Genomic DNA, 25,700 nt, shown 5'->3' with positions numbered 1-25,700 from the left:
TTTTATTAATTCCTTTCTGGAGAAGCACCCGGTACACCAAGGGTACTACTACAGAAAATGCTGCTCTTTGTGGCAACAGGGTAGTTCTTCAGAAGCTCCATCAGAATCAACGTTTTAATGATACAATATCACAACAGAGCAAAAGGAAGGAAAAATCACAACCCTGAAATTAAAAACTTTTCATTGATAGCCTGTTTCTTACATTGTTTGCCCTTGTTGGGATCTCTAACCTGGACTCTTCGTCCTGTTCTGTATGTACAGAATGCAGTTTTTGCTTCATCCTTCCCCTGTAGTACTTTAAAACCTCTTTTTGTCACATCAGCTTTATGAGACTTTATCACAGGTCAGAATCAATTCTCAGTCTGCATGAACACAGTATTGGTGATGGTACTGCAAATAAGTGCTTTATGAAATAAAACAATTGCGAACTACTTGGACTTTTCAAAAGGGAAGAAAAAGGGATCGTCCTAGTTTTACCTAAAGACGTGGGTCTGTCTGTGTCTGAAGCCCACTAAGCCCCTTTCAGGATAAGTCCTCAAATTATTACTACTTGAGAAAAGTGAATTTTGAAAATTTACTGAGGCTCAAGTTAACAGTTACGAAAGGTTCCCTTAGGATGGAAGTGAAGGGGTTAAAATACAGGAATAAAGTTTGATTCTGACATGTTAGGCTCATTCTCCCAGCAGTAATTAACAACTGTTGGTACTTACCTGTCTACAGCTTCTTCAAAGTGTCCTGTATCCATGCCAGCCTTCTCTGAAATCACTGAGAACCAGCCAGATGGAAAATTTACCCTGATGTGTATTTTACCACAGCATGGATCAGTACTACCTTTAATCACAGTATTCCCTGCATTGAAAAAAGGGGAATACGTCAAGTATTTTGGTAAATATAGCTACTACACATGGCAAATGTCAAGATTTTAATGACACACTTTTCACTGCTTTCCACCTTCAAAGGGCTTCCCACTGGCTGACATGCTTTAGAGTAATGACTATCAAAACTGCCATGTGAAGTAAGTGCTCCAAGTATTAAGTTGTTTTCTGGCTTTCTTCCCTCACTTGAGTTCAACACCCCCAAACCCTTAGAATGGGGGCTGTATTCGATCACTGCTACATAACCCTGACATGTTATAAGCTGTTTCATGACAACATGGCTGGTGGGTAAGTAATTTTGCCATTCGATTTGTCCAACATTCTACTGTAGTGAAACAGCTGCCTCAACCTCAAGGCTTGGCAGGGTACATGGATGCCTGCCATTATTATGGCCTCATTCTTTCCTCTAAGTGCCATACCCGTGGACTTCAGTGGAAGCCAGAAGGCCGAATATGGGCTTTGCATTTTGACCATAGACTTAGCTTCTCTCTCACCACTTGCACCTTGCTCAGCTGTTCTTAAATGCCATACTTCATTCAGTAATTCTTTTTTCTTTCAATCCAGCCTTCAAGAGATGCATTCCGCAACCGCTCCCATCTATGGGATAATTACGCTTGGTTAGCTGTACTCAACAATGATGATTTCATAACATGCTACAAACAGGTGCCCATTAAATTCCTTTATTGGAGACAGAAACATTGCATAATTACAGATTTGATGAGGAAAACTGCAAATAGTATAGACTGTTTCTACTGCCAGCAAAATACAGTTATTACAGGATTTATAGACATACAAATATAAAGTGTTTCTTTCATGCCAGATGGTCTGTATGTAACAATGCCGTTAGGAGTGTTTAATTGTGCTTCTACAAAACCTTTAAAGAAGAATGAGGTAGACTTTCCTTTAGTTTATCCAGTATTTTTTCACACATCTGTCCTTTACTGCTTTTATAAGCTCAGATCCTTGTAAAATACCCTGTTAACTTTAACATTTAAGACAACAGAGACCCTTCAGAGGTGTTTACTTCTCACTTTTATGTTGCTAATTTCCCACTGCTTACATGCTACATTCCAAGAACTACTACTGCATCCTTCTAAATGCCTTGAAGGTCAGGTAGACAGGGACATCTGTCTTTCCAAATTGACTGGCCTAACAGAAATTGTTTGCACATAGCTTCAGATAAAACTACTAGTCTCCACCTTGGCAAAGAATGTCTGATGTTCTGCCACTCTTTATGGTAGACACCAGCCAGCATATAAGCCATCTTCTCAGGAGACGGGGGAACAGGTTCATTCTTCGTCAACATCCTTATCCATGGAACAGAAATAATAATATACTGGTGTCCTACTTCTCATTCTCATCAGTTATTAGGCCATTAGAAGATAAATAGAAATTACAGGAACAAAATAGGCCACCGACACGTAGAAAAGAGTGTCTCGGTTTTAGATGGTCTGGAGCACTACTTATTTGCTTTAATCTATTATTTTATGGTTTCATGGCATACAGAAGTGTGTTGCAGGTTTTAGCTATGCTACGAGGGGTAAAATATGAAAATATAGGCACAGATGTAAGTATTTAAGCAACTGAGTAGGAGCATTCATGAATAGAAATCTACCATGCTGCTAGGCATTTGGTATACCTGGGTAGTCTCTGTTTTGGACTGAATGAGAATGGTGATTGTATTCTTCTCAATTCCCATCTTGACTGAAGTAAGGAGATAGGTAATTTGACTAATTCCTAGCACATCTATTCTGGAGACAGAAAACCTTCACTTCACTTTTTGCTCTGACATTTGCTGCCACTACTTTGAACTTATCAAAATAACTCAGCAGGCACTAGAACTGGATAGCAGAGAAAAAAACCCACAAATCTGGTATTTCACCTGAAAAGATCACAATTCGAGCAGAGAACAAATAATAACAAAGAAAGGATTTGGCATAAAGGAAGGTGATTACATAAAGAAAAAGAACACTTGCATTCTTCTTGTAACCTCTTGAGACATCATAATGTAAGACAACAGTTCAGTGACGCTGCATCACAGCCCTAAAATGAAAAGCAACTTTTTATTAAAAAGATGCAACATTTAAAAGATGATGTGTTCACATCTTGATCACTGTGATCATAAAGTGAAAACAGATCTGCTCCCTCATGACAGTACTGCCTGAGATAACTTCTGAGCTCTTCCATCTCACACCTAAAATGACTGCTACAAGCGTGAGAAACTCAAGTCCTAAAGAGTTAGCAATGTAAGAGAACCAGCTCTTACAAACTTTCCCAACTCTTGCTTGGGAAAAAAAAAGCACTAAGCTTATTTTATCTGCTTTTCCCTGCACGTCTCTTTGGTCAAAAACAAAAATGATCCTGGAAAAGAGGATGAAGCATAATGTGAGCGACTCCAAAGCACTGGAAAATCATTTGGTACACTATAGTTACTTATGTCTATAAATTTGTCTTCTCCTTCCTTAACTTTATCCAGAAGATATTTTAAAGAGTTTCAAAATTCTTTACAAAGGTCTTAAATCCTCCTTAACATCCTCCTGTTCACGTGAAATGCTTTCTTTTTTTCTTTAAAGCATGGCATGAGAATTTAGAATTGTGCTAAAAATAAGACACAATAAATTAAGTTTCATGATAAGCAAACACAGTGTAAATTCGTGTTCAAAGGCAGGCACAAGGATTTAGCCATGCTGTTTCTACTAGTGACTTTAAACATAACTATTTTTAGGAATGTCAGGTGTGGTAAACCTTGCTCATGTGGTCAAAGATATTTATTTCCATCTCAGCTACTAATTCCCAATTTTTTTTTTATGTCTAAGGCTTGACTATTCTAATTCAGTATTGTTGCACACCTGCTAGGTCCTAATGTACTTTACTGTTCAAGCTCAAAGTAATGCAGAAGTTTTGTTAATGGAGTTAGACACATTTGCCAGCTGTGCCATAGACAGCATGCAGATTTCGCATGGTTAAGAGAAAATAGTTCTAACTAACTACTAGGCTGAAAGCAAGGCATAAGCAGAATGACAGCAGCAATGCGGTTTTCCACCAATGCAATATCAGTAATCTATTTTGCTATTATGACTAAAACTATTGATGTATTTATTAAGAAGTGACTTAGTTCAAAAATGATTCAAGACTTATAAATTATTTTTCCAAATTTTTGAGGGTAGTGACAAAACACAGTAAAACAGTGGTTTGACATTCCCAATTGCTAAATAATGCAATTCAGAAAATTTGTAGCTGAGATAATTAAAGAAGTCTGTCTCAATGCTACATGACAAGGTGTCCCTTCAGAATAGTTGCATAGTGATTCTACAGTAGAAGTACTGTACCATACTTGGCATCATTCTCTGCTGCTTAGAAAGCTTTCTGGGAAGCTTATTTGTTCTGTAATAAAATAACTTTGGATTAGAGTTAAAAGCAATATGACTGGTATTACTACTACTCTGCACTTAGAAAGAAGTTAGAACACTTGCCCAGGGTCACAAAGTCAGTGTCAGTCTGTTCAGTCATTACATGGTCAGGTGGTAAAGTGCAATTCTGATCCCTGATCATGCCTGCAAGATGAATACAACACTTTTTTTTTTTTTTTTTTAGTAAACTGTCACTACTGCTAAAAACAAAACCAATGCACAATTTGCTTAAACGGCCATTATAACCATGAAACTATGTGACATCATGACAGGACAGTAAGGGGAAAAGGGTTTGCAAATCTGTGTGGAAGGGAGAGGAAGACAGAAAAGAATGGTCAGCCTCAGGGTGTGCTCAGCCAATGTTTATGCCAGCCCACCTCTCAGTATACAAGCCTACCACTAGGACATTAGAACCATCAGTACAGAGATTCCCATGCAGAGAGAAAAGTCTGACACAGCCATAATCTGACAGGCTGTGATACCATCTTTGTGATCTACTTTGCAGCTAGGCACTATCAAGAGTCAGTTCACAGTAAGCAATCTGCTGAGATTCTGTAGATCGTTTTGGAGAGGCCACTGAATTCAAGACAGTTTCTCCTCTAAATAGGCTGCTGTGGGATCACTCCCAGCTGTTTATCTCTCTCCTTGGAAATCTATGCATTACACAGACATTTCAAAGAACTCACATTCCAAATCACCCTTTCAAATACCCATTTTTTCCAAATTACCACTGTTTGTGCCTGAGGAAAAATAAGTATAAAGTAAGCATACAGGAGAGATCAATTTCTATCTCCCTATTGAATTAGGTACACCCTAGACAAGAGTTTATCTAAGAAAGAGGAACGGAGGACAACTGCTTTTTGGATTGAGATAGTTGGACAGGTGTAAACTGGCTGGGTAGAGAGATCTCTTGCTGTCTTGGCTTTTGCCCTGTCAGATTTCCTTTCTACATCCTGGAAAAATCATGTTTGCTTTGCACCACTATGGGCTCAACAGATTATCTATTCTGAGCAGGGACCTTTATTAGCATTCTCACCAGTCTGTCACTGTAAATCTTCAGTGAATTTGCCCTCACTGCAGTTAAGAATCTAGTTAAGTAACACCAGTTGCTGATACCATAACTCTTGGCATCAGAACAGCCTGTACGAAATGCCAATTTTATGAAATGTTCTCTCATTTGAAGGACTTCTTTTCCAAGCATAAATCATACTCACCAAACTGGAAATTAAGGACACGCTCAGCACTGAAAATAATAATCAAAGGAATGAAGGGGGAAAGAAAGATGAAAATTAGAGTTCATCATTATCATTTTAAAGGATCAGTGTTTGTAAAGCACAAACGTGAAAAGGATGAATCTCAATTGATCAACCCACTCAGACATTAAATAATTGCAATCAATTATGCAAATATCAGACAACAATATGAATTCGTTGATCTTCTTTAAACAGTCTCAAATTCTAATGTTAGACTATCTTAAGTCTTAAATGATCAATTAAGAGAACCATAACTAAGTGAGTAAGAATGGATAATTGCCTAGTTATGATGTACCATTCACTTTCTATGCAAATCCACTGCAATTAAACAAATAGGGCACATGAAAAAGAGATGTGCAGATGTTCTTTTACAATCTATTACTAGATCAGGGAATACCACAGTTCCCTCCTAAATTTTACAAGCAAAAATAGGAAGAACACGATACCAAACACAATTATTTACACATATTATTTCTTTCCTTTGGTTAACAGGATAAAAAATAGTGGCAGAACGCAGGATAGGACAGCATGCGAGATCAGAAGAATTTCCTGTATGATGCTGACCTGACATCTCCCTTTATTTAGGTTTTAAAGTTTAAAATCTAGAATCTATCCACTTGGATTTAGAAACAACCACAGAGCTGAATTGACACAGCCAGAATAAAGCAAGTAACCAAATGTTAAGAACAGCTGACTATACATACACTATGTTTTTATTCTTGCAGCTAGAAAAGCCTGTGGATTTCTGTGGGACATTCCAGTTTCAACTTTATAATTCTGAAGTACCCATCAGTTCAGTACGTGCAATAAAAGGAGAGGCGTCTCCCTGGTCAGTACAGGCAGCAGTGCAAACCACAATAAATGAAGCTATTTCGTTTCCTCACATTAAATTACTTGCATCCAATTTAAGAAAAGCTTTACACAACTTTCAAGTTCTGCACCACAGTAAAATAATTCTTCACACTTGTCCTTACTCAATCTGACTGAATAGATTAATCTTGGTACGCTCATCCCTTCATGGGGATTTTTGATACGAGATATCCACCAACTCTATCAAGATTGTGAGACGTGAAGGTATCATACATCCACTTTGCCATGCATCTGAAGCTAGATTATTACAACTTTTCCTTTTGCTGCTAAATTGAAGATGAATATAAGGGTCTGAATTGTATACTTCAGTAACAGAAAGCTCCATGCCATGTTTGAGTTAAAGGCACTCTTTAGTTACGATACTTGCCTCATTGCATAAAACTCCCTACCCCACTCTGCACTTTGACATATTCCCCATGTAAATTTTTCCACCCATCTTCTTAAAGAAAAATGGAAGACTGCTAGCAGCTTATAATACATACTAAGATACTGAACAAAGACCAGCACACTATACTGATTCAGATGGTCAGAAAAGGGAACACACAGTACTAATGCTACTGTGAAACAAAATTTTGTGCTTGCAGTTGTATTCTAAAGAGAAAACCGTTCAACAACTTAACAGTAGTTACATTATCAGAGAGAACCTCCAACTGCTCTTCATTAAAAAAATCTGATTGGGTCACAGTGAAAGACAGTAAAAGTCATGATTTGAGGGAGCAAAGTAACTGATGGCTAAGTATGGGTTGTCTTTAAACCCCCCCCCCAAAAAAAAAACAAACATAAAAGCCATAATGTGAGCTCACAGCAGCTGTATAAGGCGTGGGTGGACTATTACAAATTCTGTTTTGCCTTTTTAAATTATGATAACGAATTCCAGTAATTACAAAGAACTTAAAAAGCATGAGAAATACTGTTGAATCTTCTTAAAAAAAAAAAACAACGTAAAATAATGTGCTAAAAATTTCCCTTAACACTGGTGCATCCCTACTGCAAACTATGGAAATACATGTTCTACCTTCACTTCTTACAGAACTCTGTTAGTGTCAGTGAAGTTCCGCCAGCTTTACATTGAAGTAGCACTTTGGAATATTGATACAGAATATAGTGATCCTTTTGGCTAGAGATATTCTAAAGCTATTTGACAAATCTGTGTGCAAAAAAAGAAAGCTAATAAATATTACAGGATATTTCTTAGTGAATCTTTGCAGAAGTTAATTCCCTTACTACAGAAATAATATAGAGCATGTAGCTCAAATAGCAGCAGAATATGAAGAACTTTATACTTAATCATAATGAAAAACAGAGTTTGAATGTAATTCCTTTCCTTCTTGAGCTAGATATTTTCTCCTGACAACACAACTTGTTCCTTAAACAGAAAGGCCCTGTGAGCGGTGAAGGGAACAAGAAAACCTTTTGCTGATCTAAATCATATTGTCTGGATGTTGAAGGAAAATCCGTTTAATTCATCCTCAATCCAAAGGCTTGGTTGCTCTCACTTCAACCAAATGAAGAGCAGTTCAACTTCTACAACCACAGTTGTTTCATTGTATTTTCTACGCATTCACCCAGAAGGCGACACTACGTCAGCAGCTCCCAGATCTCTGCTATGCCAGACAAAGGGCAATTCTGGTGTCAGCACAGTCTGGCTCAGCCCTGGACATCATGTACTGAAGGATGTATTCACCTATTAATGAGGTATGTCCTGCCCTACCAGTCTCCACTTATCTCTGCAGAGGTAAAAGTAGTAGGCCAACAAGGAGCATGTTGCACATGAGATCCATACTAAGCATCTGGGCTAAAGGACGGAGTTGTTATCTGATAGAATATGGATGAAGGAATCTGTGGGCCTATGAAAACTCGGGAATTTTCATTCAAGCAGGTTAGGAAAGGACAGAGCATTTGGTTAAACTTAATTGTTTTTTGAACACAGAGCAAAAGGCAGAATAATGGCAATAGAACCCTGTGGACAACTAACAGGCAATTTCTCTGCTTTATACAACAACTTGCTCTGCTGGCGATGGCAGTTAAAATAAACCAAACAAACTGAAGAGCAGTTGAAGAGCATTTTACAAGTTTTTAGGCTGTACATAAGACACAAGGAGGCACTAAGAAAACCATCAGGAAAGTTCTATTGCTAACATTTAGCACCTCTACCAAGAAGACAGGCTTCTACTAACAGGATTACAGTAGAAAACAAAATGATTGTGTTCACATTCACTGGATTGTGGAAACAATCATCCCGAGGAGCAAACTGATGCAGAAACTAAGCTACGCACGGGCAGCTACAGAAGTTATCATTATTTGTGTTTATTCTGTCTGGAGGGTCTGAACTCTTCCACCTTCATGACACCAGCACAGTCCAATCGCTGTCTTCTCTTCCATACTGAAAGAAACCAAAAACGGAGTTTTAGAAGTTAGAAGTAGTAGTGCACAATAATGATGATAATTTGGGCCTCCAGGACATGGAAGACACTGAACTGTTGGAGTGGGTCTAGAAGAAGCCACAAAGATGATCAGAGGGCTGGAGCAACTCTCCTATGAAGAAAGGCTGAGGGAGCTGGGCTTGTTCAGCCTAGAGAAGAGAAAGCTCCAGGGAGACCTCATTGCAGCTTTCCAGTACCTAAAAGGAGCTTACAAACAGGAACAAGACTGACTTTTTACACAGGCAGATAGTGATGGGACAAAGGGGACTGGTTTTAAACTATAAGAAGGAAGATTTAGATTAGAAGTTAGGAGAAAATTCTATACTCAGAGGGTGGTGAGGTACTTGCACAGGCTGCCCAGAGAAGCTGTGGATCCCCCATCCCTGCAGGCGTTCAAGACCAGGCTGGATGGGGCCCTCGGCAGTCTGAGCTGGTGGCTGGCAACCCTGCCCACAGCAGGGGGTTGGAATTGGGTGGGTTTCTTCCAACCAAGCCATTCTATGATTCTACAAACTTCTTAAATCTATCCTCCACCCTAATAGTTTACAATATTTTTATGCTTTCTGTCTTTTATTTCAGCAAAGCTTAAAGGTTCCTTGCAGCTTTATACATCTTCCAATGAGTGAACAAGAAATACACAACTAGAGATGACAGAGAATAGTCCAGCTTTGTTAAAGCTTTCCATCAATTTAATACAGTTATTCCCAGAGGTCAGTTCACTAATTTATTCCTAACTATGCCCCTGCTCAAGCTCCAGTAAACACACACATTTGTTTTTTCTTTCTTTTTATTTTCAAGGTGGCTTTTTATTACATTCTGACTAAATGTAAAATAAAACCAATCACAAATACCACAGAGTGCAGTTAGAGAGAATTGCAACCCAAATAAAACAAGTTGTCTTCCCATACACCAGGCAGAATAGAAGGTGACCTACTACATGAAGCTGTTTCACTTCCAGGGGAGGACACAGTCCCAAGGCAGCACTTAGAATCATTAAATTGGCTCTGTGTTCTAAAGCTCTTTGTCACCGGTCCCGTAAACAACACTCCAGAGAACCCCAAAAATGCACATATGGCTCATGTATTTAAGTAAAGCAGAGGTGGACAGACTAGTGGCAGATGTAGGCTGGGAGCCCTTCACCTTTTATAATACCATGTTCAGTGAGCTTGAAAACACTTCTGAGCAAAGAATCAAATACTGTTTTTAGAGGCTTCATGTAGGCTGAAAATATCACTTGATGATAATCCCTCCAAGCAAGAATAAAAGGAATTTCCTCCAAATCCATGTTATATATCAGCAGGAAAGAGATAAAGGCACATTAGAGCAGGCAAAGAACATCTGCAAATCAGGATGAGTCAGAAGAAAACAATTCTAGATCCACAAAGAAATGACATTAAGTTTACTTGTGTTTTACTCTTTAGTCCAGTAAGTGAACTCTCTAAAAGACCTCTGCATGTATCATATCTACTTCTTTTTTACATCACTAATACCGCCCTTCTAGTTTTGCAGTCTGTGATGTAGTTGATTAAACACTGCTATGGTGCTACTGAGGACCTTAGATAAAATTACTTGCTGAAAAGATCTCCAGCTTATGTTCCCAGGTATCAGTGTGGTAGCCTCGTGAACTGTATTAAGGAAAAGCAGATGTATCATTAGTTTAACCACAAAGCACTGAATTACCCTAATGTGAGGCAATTTTGATGTGGATGACAGTAAAATGGAGAAAAAAAGAGACGTGTTGGACCTTCATGTCACTCCTTCTCAGTGACAAGGTCACTCCTCCAGTCCCCACAAATCAGAAAGCAGAGAAAGGCCAGGAGATTACTGAAGTTTTGATGGCTTTAGGTACTACCCTATCTTGCTCTAATGACAATTTCAGAAATTACAAGGAGTGGTCTGAGTTGCCATTTGACAATAATTTGAACACAATTCCAGAACTAAAGAGAGAATGAAGATGCTCTGACCACTGTGAAGATGCCTTCATTTCTGAAATAAAAGAAGATTTAATTTCCTTTTCTGACACTGTCAAAGACAGAAATTAACACATCCATTACTCTTCCCTGGCTGTTTTCCTCCGGCCTACCCATTTAGGTGGCACAACTTGAAAAAGATGTTTTTAGACTAAATCTTTGTTCACTGGTATCTTTGACTGTGGTGTTTGATTGTGTTATATCTCACACAGTATAAACAATACACTTTATCTTCTATCCACTCCTTCCAAGTTACATCATCATCTATGCTTTAAAGACCACAGAAAAAGCTTGTTTATTCTCGAAGTATGGAATGCAAAATCACAAAAACATCTGATTGGTATTTCAGTGAGTTTATTCCTAAATAAAAGAATCTCGTCTCTACATCTTCTAACTCAAGCAGTTGCAGAAGGCAGTGTTCTATGACAAAATCATTCTTAAACACACTATTGCTGCATGCTATGTAATTATTTAATCTAAAATCTTTATCAGCCTAAGTAATCATAATTTCCACTTGGTGATAGGAAAGGAAATGTATATCACAGTACGACTACTGTCTCTCTCAATTGGCATGAGAAATGAAATCAGTTCTGCCCATGAGTTTCTAATTTGTCACTCTAGCTCTAGTTCCCACTGAACAGCTGTTCATACCCAAAGAAATCCCGTTGAACATGGGAGACTTACAAACGAACAATGAGTAGCACGAAAACAGTCTTAAAAACACAATAATTGAGATAATCTGAAAATGCTGAACAAGCATTCATTGTATACAAGAGAATCAGTATAATGACATCGGATATGGATCCCTGCACCTCCTGGTCACATGCAAATGCAGGACAGTGTTGGTACTGATAGTTATTGCTGTCTCACAAACGTCCATTGTCCAACATGAAATGGATACACTGCCTTAGTTTAGGCAAGACCACAGTACAGAGACCAAAGTTCTGTCTGGCTGTAATTTCCATGGCATTTTATTTTTCCAAACCTGCACATTCTTCGGAATAATGGCCAAATGATATGACAATAGCCCTGTGATGCTGCAAAGAGATTTTTGTTTCCCTCCACTGCTGGTATAATATATAAAATATCTTACACAAAGATCCTGAAAAATCTCTCAAGATTTTAGGAATATGATATACTCCATTTTGTGCATTACAGAAGTGTTTTCTGAATGAGAATCTGAGGTCCACTTGGATATAATTCAACTCTCTAACCAACTCTCAAATCTCTAACCCCAGGCAATGCTACAGGCTTGGGGCAGAGTGGCTGGAAAGTTGTGTGGAGGAAACGGACCTGGGGGTATTGGTCAATGCTCGTCTGAGCACGAGCCAGCAGTGTGCCCAGGTGGCCAAGAAGGCCAATGGCATCCTGGCTTAGATCAGAAACAGTGTTGCCAGTAGGAGTAGGGAAGTCATTCTCCCTCTGTACTCAGCCCTGGTGAAGCCGCACCTCAAATACTGTGTCCAGTTTTGGGCCCCTCACTGCATGAAAGACATTGAGGCCCTGGAGCGTGTTCAGAGGAGGGCGACGAAGCTGGTGAGGGGTCTGGAGCACAGGCCTTATGAGGAGCGGCTGAGGGAGCTGGGATTGTTCAGCCTGGAGAAGAGGAGGCTCAGGGGAGACCTTATCGCTCTCTATAACTACCTGAAGGGAGGTTGTAGTGAGCTTGGAGTCAGCCTCTTCTCTCTTGTAACTAGTGACAGGACGAGGGGGAATGGTCTCAAGTTGTGTCAGGGGAGATTTAGGCTGGACATTAGGAAACACTACTTTTCTGAAAGAGTGGTTCAGGCGCTGGAATGGGCTGCCCAGGAAGGTGGTGGAGTCACCGTCCCTGGAGGTGTTCAAGAAACATTTAGATATAGCGTTGAGAGACATGGTTTAGTGGGGTTATTGGTGGTAGGTGGATGGTTGGACTGGATGATCTTGTAGGTCTTTTCCAATCTAGCTAATTCTATGATTCTATGATTCTACAAATAGGAAAAGTGCAGATATGGAACCAGCAAATACTGATCGACTCTTAAAGGGAAGAAGCTGTGATTCCCTTTAAGACAACATTTCTAATGATGAAGTGTTCAGATTCACCCGAGCTTCTTAAAGAAGAAGGACACAGAAATACATGTATATATGTATATGTAATAATCCAGCAGATTCCAGGAGTGATGGATTTACTCTTCACTTGCAACTAATGAACACGTGCTTGTCTTGTGATACAAACTACTAAGTACCTACCCTGTCACACAAGACATTCAAAAAGAAGGTGCTAGAACTGACTTCAACTCTTTTTGAAGCTGAGCTGTTCCAGGACTGCAATTAGAAGTGATTTGTGGCGACTCAGACTGGCCATGTATTGCTCAATGCCCTAACACAGATTTCAGAAGCATCACCTACACATCAGAAGGTAACACAAGAGTTATACAACTGCTTTTAAAGATAGATCCTTGACATACTAACAAAGATGGCCTTAACACAGAGCACAGCACTACGGAAACAGTGATTATTATGTATCACAGTGAGAAGTATATTGACAGAACTGGTATGTAGCCTGTCCTTGACATAAAACTGGAAAAACGACGATATATAAAGTGATGGACACCAACAGAGACTTTAGATGTGGTGTATCAGGCACTTGGGGATAAGAAAGATGAAACAGAACTGGCGGTGTATCAGGCACTTGGGGATAAGAAAGATGAAACAGAACTGTGGTACATAGTGGGATTCTGGAGAATGACTACTGTGTATCTCACGCAGTAAGATGATAATGTTTCATATAATTCACCTGGGAACATGGAGTAATAAGCTCCTTCCTACCCTCAACAAATAATAAAAGTTAGAACCAAAGATCTCTATGCTTCTTCCTAGAGAAAGATCCAGATCTCAAGCCACTACAGTCAGCACAGCTGAAACACGAATGTGCAGGAGTAGTATCCCTTTCTGCCCCCACGAAAGCTGACTCAGCCACCAACACAAAGATAACAGAAGAATATTAGGACTTGTTTTCTTCCTGAGTTGCAGCCAGGAAAGTTTAATATTATCCTAAGGAAGAAAGGACACCGATCCTGTGTCATTCTCCTAGTCAAGGATAGTCAGTTGGTCTAGCTGCATAATTTGAGTCACCAGTATTAGAAAAAAAAAAAAAAAGTAAAAAATATGGTTGTGCTGGAGACCGACGCTTAGGAATGTTAAAAATATGTAGAAAAGCAAGATATGTAGAATCATAGAATCATTAAGGTTGGAAAAGGCCTCTAAGATCATCTAGTCCAACCATCCACCTACTGCCAATATTACCCGCTTAACCATGTACCTTAGTACCACATTTACTTGTTTCTTGAATGCCAGCCTGAACTATCAGTAGAGGGTAATATTCAGAGGGTCAAATCAGACTAAGAAGTTTTTTAGTAATGCTCCTGACCCGGACCCCAGGGAGGCAGCACACTTCTGTATCAGGAGGGTCTGGTCGACATATTGGGCCCTCCATTCCCCTCAGAAGGGAAGTCACCTACGACAATTACCCTTCTTTCCTTCTTAGTGGAGGCAGTCTTGAGGCGTGGAGTAGACCATGCTGCCCTAGACAACCTCCTGGGTGGATCTTGCACTGTATCCTCCTTACCTGTCCCTTGAGTTCCAGACCCTCAAACCTATTATGTAGGGGCAGCTGGGGAATCAAGGTAGGTAGGAAAGGGGTTTGCCTGTGATGCTGAGTTGAGACCTGTTTCCATTGCTCCCCATCTCTTAGGTCCTCTTCCTCTGCCCGATGGTGACAGTGTGTACAGACTTGGAGAACTCACTGAGAGCAGCCCTGAGGAGAAGGACTTGGGGGTCCTGGCAGTTGAAAAGCTGGACATGAACCAGCAGTGTGTGCTAGTAGTCCAGAAGGCCAATTGTAACCTGGGCTGCATCACAGTCGGGTTGGACAGCAAGGAGAGGGAGGTGATTGTCTCCCTCTGCTCTGTCCTTGTAAGGTTCCATCTGGAGTACTGTATCCAGGCCTGAAGCACCCAGCACAAGAAAGACATGGTGGAGCTGTTGAAGTGGGTCCAGAGGAGGCCACAAAGATGATCAGAGGGCTGGAGCATCTCTTCTATGAAGAAAGGCTGAGGGAGCTGGGCTTGTTCAGCTTGGAAAAGAGAAGGCTCTGGGGAGACCTAACTGTGGCCTTCCAGTACCTAAAAGGAGCTTATAAACAGGAGGCAGACAGATTTTTTACATGGTCTGATAATGACAGGATAAGGGGGAAAGGTTTTAAACTAAAGGAGGGGAAATTGAGATTAGGTGTCACCACTCAGAGAGTGGTGCAGAACTGGCACAGGCTGCCCAGAGAAGTTAGGGATGCCCCATCCCTGTAAGTGTTCAAGGCAAGATTGGATGGGGCCTTGGGCAACAATCTGCATCCAATTTAGTAGCTGGCAACCCTACCCACAGCAGGGCAGTTTCAGTTTGGAAGAAGAAGAAGGAAAAAAAAATATCTATCTACATCGTATTTTCTCAAGATAATTTAAAAAAAATGGAGAGATTAACCACACCAAGCAAAGGCGTAATATTATGTCTACAATAACATTATTAAAAATACTTGTTTCCAAGGTTTTCACATTGTCACCTTTTACTATTTTATCTGATTAAAGAAGACGAAATATCTTACCTGGATATCAGTCAGCTTATTCAGGATTCGGGTGCTTAACTGAGGTCCATTTTCCATAGTTGGAATGTGCAAATGCTGACATTGAATGAAGGAGAGGGGGGAAGGGAGAGCATGGATGAAAAGAGAGAGAGAGAGGGAAAGAGAGGGAGAGAGATGAAATAACATATAACTTTATCTACATACAAATACCTTAGGGACAACAAGGATTTTAATAAGTATTTATCAAGTTTTCTAGTCTTCTTTACAAGTAGGCAGTTGTAATTTTTTTTATAGGAGAGCATGCTCAGCCAGTTAAAAGTTAAATTAGTTGTATTGTATTGTATTGTATCGTTTTGCTGCTTTTAAACAAAGGCCAATCCAAGCTCTCCAAACGATCTGTCCAAAACAGACAATAAATTGTATAGGCAAGAGCAGAACTCCTACACACAGTATTTCATTTCAGAGTATATTGTGCAGAAATGCAACAAGTACATTTATAGTACTTAACAACACTTAGCACCTGGATGTCTCTCATATTATCTCAGTACATTTATTCCATCTTATTAATTCAACAACTATCACTTTACATACTTTTACTGTACTTGTCATATTTGATGCAACAAAACACCTATATATCCAGCTGAAATTCTCCAGTCCTATGAATTAACTTTGTGCTGATTTAATAGCATCAAGTCAGCCTAAAAGGCTGAAGAAATGTCTGTGAAATTCCATCTGTACAGGAGAAACCTCCCATATGGTGTATAATAGGTAGAAGCAGATGTGCATTCTCCTGACGCAGCGCCTTTATAACAGCTGGGTTCCCTGCATTGAGGGGTGAAAAACAGATAAATTTGAGGAAGATTGAATGCAGTGGCTCAGAAATTTGGCTCCTGACAGAAGTCATTCCCCTCTTACCCATTCTGGAAGCCTTGTATTTTTGAAAAAACTTTCAATAAAAAAAAGGTAGAAGAATGTATTTTTCTGTATTTCCAATAAAGCTGGAAACTATTACACATATTTTCAGGAACTGAGATTTTGTGACTTTGCTTAGTTATAAGCAAAAAAAAATCCAACAAAAAAAAAGACCAGAAAATGAGAGGGAATGTTCTCTTTTGACAGCATACCAGTAACTCACTTGGTAAACAACATACTTGTGCCTTCCCCTGAGCCTCAGGCAGTACCCCTTTTCTATCTCACTTGTGTGGTGTTTTATTGTTGTTGTTGCTGTTGTTTGTTTACTTCTGCAGCTGCAAACAATTATAAGAAAAATTCTAGAGAGGAAGGGAAAGTGATTTTAACTTACGTTGCCCTTATACAGAATTCTGGAGATGGGACATACAATACAAGCTGTTCCAGCCCCAAACATCTCCTTCACTCTGTTCTCTTCCAAGGCAGCTGTCAGGTCACTCATGGTGATGTAACGCTCAGACACCTTAAATTCTCCCTGCACAAGAAGAATCAAACATAAAAAATATTTAAAGTTTAAAAAATAAATGTATTTTTGTTTGTTTTTCATTGTTGAAAAATCTCTAATCTCTAAGAGAACTATCTTGTATTTTTACTTAGCCCAGTTGCAATCAGCCAAATTTTGGCTGTCATCTTATGATCTTTTCAAACCTCACAGTATCACACATGCTCGACTAATGACAAAAACGACTTTCAAGAAAGCCAATGGTTTGCTAGGTACAGTGCTGATGATTAAGCAGCACTTCCCACTGACTTGATACAGAATATCAATACTGTATTAAGGAATAATACAGCAGAATTTGTTGTGGGTTATGTGACACAGGGTCTGACAACTCATGGTCTCGAGGATCCCGAAGTTTGACTCAATTTCGTACAAGAACTGTGTATCATACTCTTGGACAATTCCTAAGCAAAATACATTTTGTTAATTCTACCTGCAGTACCAACTAGATGCATGCCCATACACAGCTTTCATCTACAAAAATCAACCGTACAGCAGGTATGAGTAAAAGCAAAGCAATTCACATGAGACACAGTCTCTAGAAAGGAAATGTTTTACTTTCTGTAAATGCTGAACAGTGAATAGCAACAGATTGAGGGGAAGCTCTTAAAGAACAATAATAAACACTGAACTTTCCGTGTCATGGTTTTATGTAGACTTCGTTGTCCTAACAGGCCAAACTAAAGCTTAGCCCGTTTTATATGCAAGCTTTTAAATATGGAACAGAGCAGCTTAAGAGAACAAAAAAAATATTATTAGTGCTGGATAGAAGAGCATTTGGAGAGAGAGGCTGGGACACCAGACACCCTGTAAGAAGGGTTTCAGGTAGGTGAGGAAATACAAGTCAGGAAGACGATAGAAAAAAACTGAGACTAGGAGACACCTAACTATTCAAGAGCCCTAGCAACTGGGAATACTTGTCTATCTTGTATGGGAGACATGACTGAGGACTGCATATGCATATCTACACTAGTTTAATTCCAGACCACAGGAGTACTAGTACAAGTAAAGATGCATAAAAAATCAGTGCAGATGAGCAAGTGGCAAATGTACCACATGCACCATGTGCTTAACTCTCTTCATTATGAGTTAGATTGAAGTGACATAACTGTGAACGGTGTTTCAGGAAGTCCTTCATCTTACGGGTCACTGGAAGCTTAGAGAATACCAGAGAGAAAGTATCACAACCTGCCTTATTCCTATTATTCCTCCCCAAACATAACCCTGAACAAAACTGTGAGAAATTAGTGGAGATATAGGGTGCTGATGAATAAAGCATAGCTTTGATCATACACAGTAATCATTTATGCCCTTGATTTATGTTAGTGGTGACAGTAGATTTAATGAGAATGTTCATGTTAAATACTATACACAGCTAATAAGTTTGGTATTGTTGGTGATAGTTATTGGTATTCCGATGATTTTGCTCAGAATCTATGAATCAGTATGGTCCCTAGTTCTCATTTAGGTTAAGAGACTTGATCAGATCGGTTGAACTTCTGGATAATGAGCAGCAGGAATGCTTACTTTAGTAGATGTTATGAGAGTTGAAACCACTACCAGCATGGCCAAAGCACTTACCCAGTTGCGTGCCAGATCCAAAATGCTTTGTCTTGTCACTCCTGGAAGGATGATGCCATCTAAAGGTGGAGTTGCCAGTTCATTTTCTGTCACATACAAGAGAAATAAAGCAAAACAAAACAAAACAAAAAACCATCAACATTAAAATCTTAACTCTGTAAGATGAAACATTTCTCAGAGTTCTGTATGAACACAAATGGCACAAATTTAACTCCAGTAAGTTGTCGTTGAGCGTTTGGAACCTTTCAAATACACCTGAGTAGATGGTGAAGAAATGTATTTAATAAATTAATAAACATATGGCAAAAGCCTGGGAGTAATATTTATTCCTCAGTGTATTATGGATTCACTGTACAGCTACTGGGAACCATTGAACAGCTCAGTCTTCAAATTCAGACTAGACAGACACAAAAGAAAGTCATACCTAATAATGTGAGGGCAGATGATGACTCTCCCTGAACTGCTTTACTTTATTTAGGTACATGGGGTTTAGTATTTCTACTTCCAAGCATTAAGATGAAACATTTGCCAGGAATTCTGAGGCTTATTTACTGAACTAGCAAAGCAGTTAAAACTTTGCTAAATGCTTCTTGAGAAGAGACCTCCTTAATGATCTTTCCACTTAGTATAGATGCCTTTCTTTTCCTCCTAATTTTGTCTTTACTCAAAAAGAGCAGTCCCAATAAAATTCCTAATAAAATCCCCAACAATTAAAACTGTTCAGCTAGTTTGCTTTGTTAGCTTGTTTTTGCTTTCAAGAGAAAGAACATTAGATAAATGTTGATCCAACATTTACTAATGAAGCAGTAACACATGGTGATCCATACTTGGTAAATACTTAAATTCAGTCAGTGGGTCTTTCAGTAATACTCTTTGTAATTTTTTTTCTAATCATTTTCTCTTCTCAATAAGAATCCACTATCTTTTTTGATCTTATAAAGATATTAATCCGTTTATGGAATCTACAAGCCACAAAGGCTTTTTACATCACCTAGATGAGAACAAATCAAAGAACAAGATATGTATCTTCATGTTGCCATTATGACCCCTTACTCCTCCCAGCAAATAATCATTGAATCCAGGCCTGTTTGAACCAAGCTTGAAGAAGCAGCAGCCTCAAAACAATTTCTGTAGGTCAGGGAAGGGAGAAGGGAGAAACATGCTATTCATCCTTGCACTGAGAGAGACCAAGCTGAACTTAGCAGCTGAGCACTCTGTTTTCAACTGTCAGACAGATAATCTGCACTAATGCTGCCTGGCAGCCATGACATATACAGATTCAGGATAACTACAGCTTGGGCTTTCTCCTCCTCAGGACTTCAGGAGCTGGGGTGAAATAGGAGAAACAAAAGGTAATAAATATAACTGTTCACTGAACTTGCGACTTACTGTGTATTCGCTTGGGAAACATCTGTTAGTTTTAATGCAGCCAGTCATGGATTTATTTGAACTACAAATTTTTCTGACCTATGTTTCCATGTTCCTTATATGCACATATGTAATAGACAAACTATCATGCTAAAATGCCTAAGCGAGCTGCCCTAGAACAGCCTATATATTCCACTCTGGTTTGGCTTACCAAGTGTCATTCTCTAGCCTATCCCATATTCCTAAGTACTGCAGTGGTCTCTTATTTCTCGTACCATCAGGAACGATACAAAGTTCTTCACTCCTAATCACAATGCCCATCAGGTCCTATTTTGACACAGCTATGAAAAGAAGAGGACTTTTAAAACTCTCAGTGAGACACAGGCCTCAGTTTTGAAACCTAGAAAGCTGATGCTCTGTAGCTCACCAGCTACAGACTCTGCAGACACAGCCCTATATGATCTTCCTCTAGCAAAAAGCTTAAAATAACATGGACCTTAATGCCAAAGTTTGTATCTATACACCTGATAACATTCTGCTTGTGGTAATTTTGCCACAAATCTTGGCCAACACCTGTTTAAGCTCAACAACATATATTCATTGATATGAGCTATTCTGAAAAGGTGCCAGGACAAACCAGCCCCTAAACTGTGCTGAGCAGACAGGATGCAGGAGACTTATAATGTTTCAAATAGTCTGCTCTGTCTAATTTTGTCAAGCCTACATATGATGCCTACCAGCCCGGGGCCACACAAGGAACATCTGTTCCCCCTGGTACCCAGCAGAGATGATAATACTAAACAACATCACATGCCAAAAATCTCATTCTCTCTGTGAATTGATGCCAAAGCAGTCTCCATATGACATCAGATTGTCCATCTCCAGGAAAACAGACTGCGAGCTCACAGACTCAATTTGCCTTCTGAGTTATTTTGATGAGCTGGGTGCCTTAAAATTTATAGCAAAAAGAAAGAGGAAAAAAGGCATTTGAAGGAAAATGTAGAGGTTTCTCTTCGTTTGACTACTGTTTTGCTTGTTATAATAAGAGAAGTAATAGCACTTTTCAGTCCCATTGCAACATGCATGGTACAGGCATGCCATAACCAAGAAACTCCCTCAGATAGTTTAAAGGTACTTTTAAAGTGAAGAATTGGCATTTTACAAAGCTTCCATTTTTACACACCTGTATTTATGAACATCTGACAGATAATACTCCAAACGTGAGATGCCTTCAGTGCTAGTCATACTACAAAGATGCAGAGAAATGACCATGATATATTTTACCAAAATGATAACAGATATCAAGTGAACTTCAGGGTCAAAGAGAACTCAGGAAACCCTGATTTTACTATTATGAATGGCTGATTTCTGTTCCCAGTTCGTTCTGGTCCTTTCTATTTCTGTCTCCTACTTGTTTTTCCCTCAGGCTTTTCTTCTACTCTCCCCTACGAAATCACTCCATCTTTGCCTCTCTGCTGATTTCCATTCCTCAATTACTTTTCCATCCTTTTCTCTGTTTACCACCTTATTCAAGCTGCTCCCTCCTCCATGCTTTTGTTATGGGCTTCTAATACAGCAGAAGGCACAATCATGACTTTCTTAGTCGTCTACTTGCATAACAGGACCAGGTTGCCAAAAGAGGTGGTGGATGCCTCATCCTTGGAGACATTCAAGGTCAGCCTGGAAAGGGCTCTGAGCAACCTGATCTAGCTGTAGGTGTCCCTGTTCATTGCAGGGGAGTTGGACCAGATGACCTTTAAGGGTCCCTTCCAACTCAAACAATTCTATGATTCTAACATATTCTTGAAGTAGAAATAATCTTTCACTAACAAAAAAAAAAAAATCAAGTTGCCTGATATTTTGACAGAGCGTTCTACAGAATCCTTTAAAACATTTAACTTAATTTCTGCTGTTTTGTAGTGAGCACTGTTTCTCCCCATTTTAATAACAGCACAAAAATATTAAATAATACTTGAATGCTATTCACATCTTAACAGTAAAGCAAGAAGTAGAGCCCAGATGGCTCCAAATCATTCTTAAGAAATTGAATTTTTGGAAAATGCACAACTTTCCTAGTTAGCAAGCTTCAGGTTAGACATATGTTTAAATTCTATGTTTTCTTTTTTTTCACAAAGTCAAGCCTAAATTGTAGGCAGAACAGATACTGTTAAAGGAAATAAGAGTTTCAATGTTGACAGCATCTTGAAATCATTATATGCTCTGAAGAGGCAGGTGGAAAGTATAGTAGGGTGACTAAAATTTTCGTTTTGCGAACATAAACTGTAAACAGTCAGTGATGAATGGAATGTCATGTTCCTTTATTTATGAAACAGTGTAAAGCCCCAGCCAGAGGAGCAGCGGGCACACAAGTAGCACAGAGCATGACATACTGTTTTACAAGAAACTGAGTAGTTTCCTCCAACTGCCTCCACAATGTTACAAATGAGATGTTTTTTCAGGTTCCTCCTGCTATCCAAGTCAATGTGTCATGTTTAGAGGCAATGCTGTAACTGAAAATATAGCGCAAAAGCTTACAAGAAAAGCCTGCTGTCTTTGGATGTATGGATGTTTCTTAGTTTAGACTTTACTGAGTTGGATACTTCGTTTGTTGAACACCACATAGAGCACATTCAGAGTATCCTGCAGTGACCCTTGAACACAGAAACAAGGGCATTTTCCTTTTGATGTTCATTTGCAATTTCTGCCTCACTATTTTTGTGTTAGATCACTCTCTCAGCTGCAGAATTTGCATAACAAAACAAAAGCACTGCCTAAGTATCTCTTGCAAAGTAAGAGAAAATAATGGCAAATGCTCTTTAAATCACAGTGTAAGGCTACAGGCAGGTACATGATGGCACACATCAGCAGCAGGAGTGATTTTCAACCAAAGATATCACAAATTAAGCATTAATCAGCACACGGAAAGACAGCAAAGTGCTCCAACGATGCTAATGACCATGTCGCGTGAAGTGGCAGGTTTGCCAGTATACAGTTAGCTTGGGAGGCATGAATTACAAGTTGTTTGCTACAGCCACCTCACAATGGTACTATTCAGTTGTACACTGGTAACACAGTGATTGGCAGATCTTTGGAACAGAACGGTGCTGCAGCTGGGTAATTCTAGCATATTCCTGGTTTAAGTACAATAAGAACACTGAATTCTAATTGTGTACCCCCTTCACTGTCCTTTCCCTGGGCAGAATGAGCCAGAATCTATTTTCATGTCTCCCTAGCAAAGTTACACAAGGCATGAATTTGGCCATCTAAATACGTTGGCAAGTCCACTGCTGCTATAACAACAAGATTTCTCATTTTTAAAGTTTCATTCACAAGGCTTCACAGACTCATTCAGCACTGAGGGAACATAATTTCTCTTCTTACAGAAGTGGTAAAGATTTTGCAGAAGAACAAGTAAAGAAACTGGGGATGAGAGACAGGTAGCTGGATTCCCATTACACTACACCATCTAAACCACAGTTGTTCCCACAGAACACTATCTTGCAACTGAGCACTGCCAGAAAAGTGTCAATTTTCAAGGCCGCCCATGGCACTCTGGCTAAAACAGAAACTAAACCCTGCATATATGCCATGCAAAAATTCATTAACAATTCTCATGGAGGGCAAGCATTCATGGAAGTCAGGAGGTGTCTTTCCATTCCCTACCAAATAAACTGTCTCAGTCCTCCAAAGACTTAAACTCACGTAGTCTTCTGAACCAGCACTCAGGTACCACTACCACTTCTTAAGCACTGAATAGTTGCATGTCCTATGGGTGTTTCTGAGATGCCAAATTCTGAGATGCCAAAATACATGGCTGCTCATTAACTAGACAGTTTTCTAAGCAACATGTACAATACTCACAGGTGACTGCAGATGCAAAAAGGTAAAAATATATTTAAGAATGACAGCATATTTTTAAAGTAACAACAGAACACAAGTGATGTGGAATGCTGATTGACACATTTCTATCAGCCTACACTGGACATTCAAATTCTTCAAAGAAAGAGCTGAGCGTTTTATCAGCCAGATGCTGGAGCACTTTTGGTCAAGCTTCAGGAACACAGGACTTGCTGGAAAGTGATGATGGCAACCATCCATGCGCAAAGGAACAGAGTCTGAAGAGCTGCACAACCATAAGGCATCTTTAGTATGCCTGCATTGTTTCTGACACACCACCACCAAGACAAAACATGCTGCTAAAATTGACAGCGAACTTGAAGTGTGATGCTTTGTATGACTACACTCTCACCTGACCATGTGGACTGGTTCAGCAGATTTGTATGTTATCAATATGCTTTGCTCACAGCTGCTCTGGGATCTCCTCCTTTACAATGGTATGACTAACAGTCACCTACCAGTTTGCAGAACAGAACAGACATTCCCTTTGTTAAATCAACTTCGTTAAAATGTTTATGATCTGCACTCTTAACAATCATTTCCTGGATTATGGGGGAAGGTAACTATCCCACTACCATGAAAAATGTTTATGATAGGATTTGGGGGGTCAAATTAGCTTCTAGAAGCCTTGTGCACATAATATGAATAACTCCCTTCTGGTCCAAACTGCCTACTATATTAGAGTCTTCATGTTGTGTGTTACTATACCTCCATCTTCATTTATCCAGTAGAGAAATAGATTCATTGTTCCAACTTCAGTTATTTGGTGATCTTCTCCATAGAGCCACAGAACCTGCTGGCAGCCTAACTCCAGGGCTTCTTGCTGAGCACAAATAGAAGAACCATAATTCCTTTCAGAAATAAAAAGAAAGAGCAAACAGATATGAGTATCTGGATGAGTATTTGCTTATTTCTGTGCATGGTTCAGTACACATCTCCTTTATGAGCAAGTGCTCTGCTCAATCACTGCTCTCCCTGAGATACTTAACTGGTATTTTACTAGATCATTTTGTATCTACAAGCCAAAAACTTCAAAGAGCTAAGCAGCATCAATAGCTGAAACACACTTATCCAAATTTTCTCAAAAATAAGTATTTTTCCATTTTCTGGATGCTCCAATCACTGCAATCAGATAGCTCAGCAAACAATTTGTCCTTATGTAGCAGCTGGAATCCTGGAGAGAGCACAATTCCCATCCAGCTCACGGTTTTTAAAAAGCAAAATCCAAACTATCTACCTCATCTTATATGTCAGGTGAATAGATGGGTAGTTAGATCTCTTGGAATACAGAATCTTCAGAGGTGAGATGCTTCTTGTCTAGTAAAAGACATGCACAGAACTAGTAGCTCTAGAAGCTGCAGACTGGCCTTGATGAATTCTATATCCTGGAGGGGCAAATGTTTTTGTGAAATGCTGCCTAGATGGTGAACCTGACTTCATAATTTATGTTCACCCTGTAGCTGCTCTAAAAGGAAAAAAAAAACAAACCCCTTCACTTCTGATGTTCAACAGCTATCACAACCCCAAGACAGCAACTCCAAAGCGCTGACTGCTCTTGAATTCACATCTCACCCATGGGCTACAATTGGAAATCAAGTCAGCAATGACTCTGGAGTATTCCCTTTGTAAGAGTGGATTAAATAATGTACAAGAAATAATACATTTCTAAAACTGAACAAAACCCCACAAGTAGACAGTAAAAATCTCAGAACATCAGAATGAACGTAGGAAAGCGATTTTCTCGCCACTTGATTATTCTACTAGCTCAGGTGGGCAACATTTGACAACTACTAACAGCTTGCCTAGAAAGAAACCTCTCAGGTAGATATTACAAGCTCTGTTTAAACCAATGACCAAGTATACACAATGAAGTCACTTATTTAACAACATTCAAGTTGCTTGCTCTAGTCAAGTCCTAAGCAGTTTCATTCCCACAACTCAAGTACTCGGATATTAACAACTACATTTCT

At 39.4% G+C, this 25,700-nt stretch overlaps 1 protein-coding gene across 2 annotated transcripts in view; it reads right to left on the bottom strand.

The window, feature by feature from the left end:
- Nucleotides 1,540-25,700, bottom strand: part of BCAT1 (branched chain amino acid transaminase 1) — a 67,647-nt gene continuing 43,486 nt past the window's right edge. For both annotated transcript variants that reach the window (XM_021391385.1, XM_021391377.1), the window contains 5 exons: nucleotides 24,439-24,581; nucleotides 18,466-18,551; nucleotides 16,720-16,860; nucleotides 15,438-15,512; nucleotides 1,540-8,791 (listed from right to left, as the gene is read on the bottom strand). In XM_021391385.1, the coding sequence (XP_021247060.1) occupies nucleotides 8,750-8,791; nucleotides 15,438-15,512; nucleotides 16,720-16,860; nucleotides 18,466-18,551; nucleotides 24,439-24,581 (487 nt within the window). In that variant the 3' untranslated portion in view covers nucleotides 1,540-8,749. The remainder of the gene's footprint in view (nucleotides 8,792-15,437; nucleotides 15,513-16,719; nucleotides 16,861-18,465; nucleotides 18,552-24,438; nucleotides 24,582-25,700) is intronic.

The sequence above is a fragment of the Numida meleagris genome, chromosome 1, assembly GCF_002078875.1.
Source record: "Numida meleagris isolate 19003 breed g44 Domestic line chromosome 1, NumMel1.0, whole genome shotgun sequence".
NCBI lineage: Eukaryota > Metazoa > Chordata > Aves > Galliformes > Numididae > Numida > Numida meleagris.
Note: the sequence above shows the minus strand (reverse complement) of the source record. Positions and strands in the feature narration are given on the sequence as shown.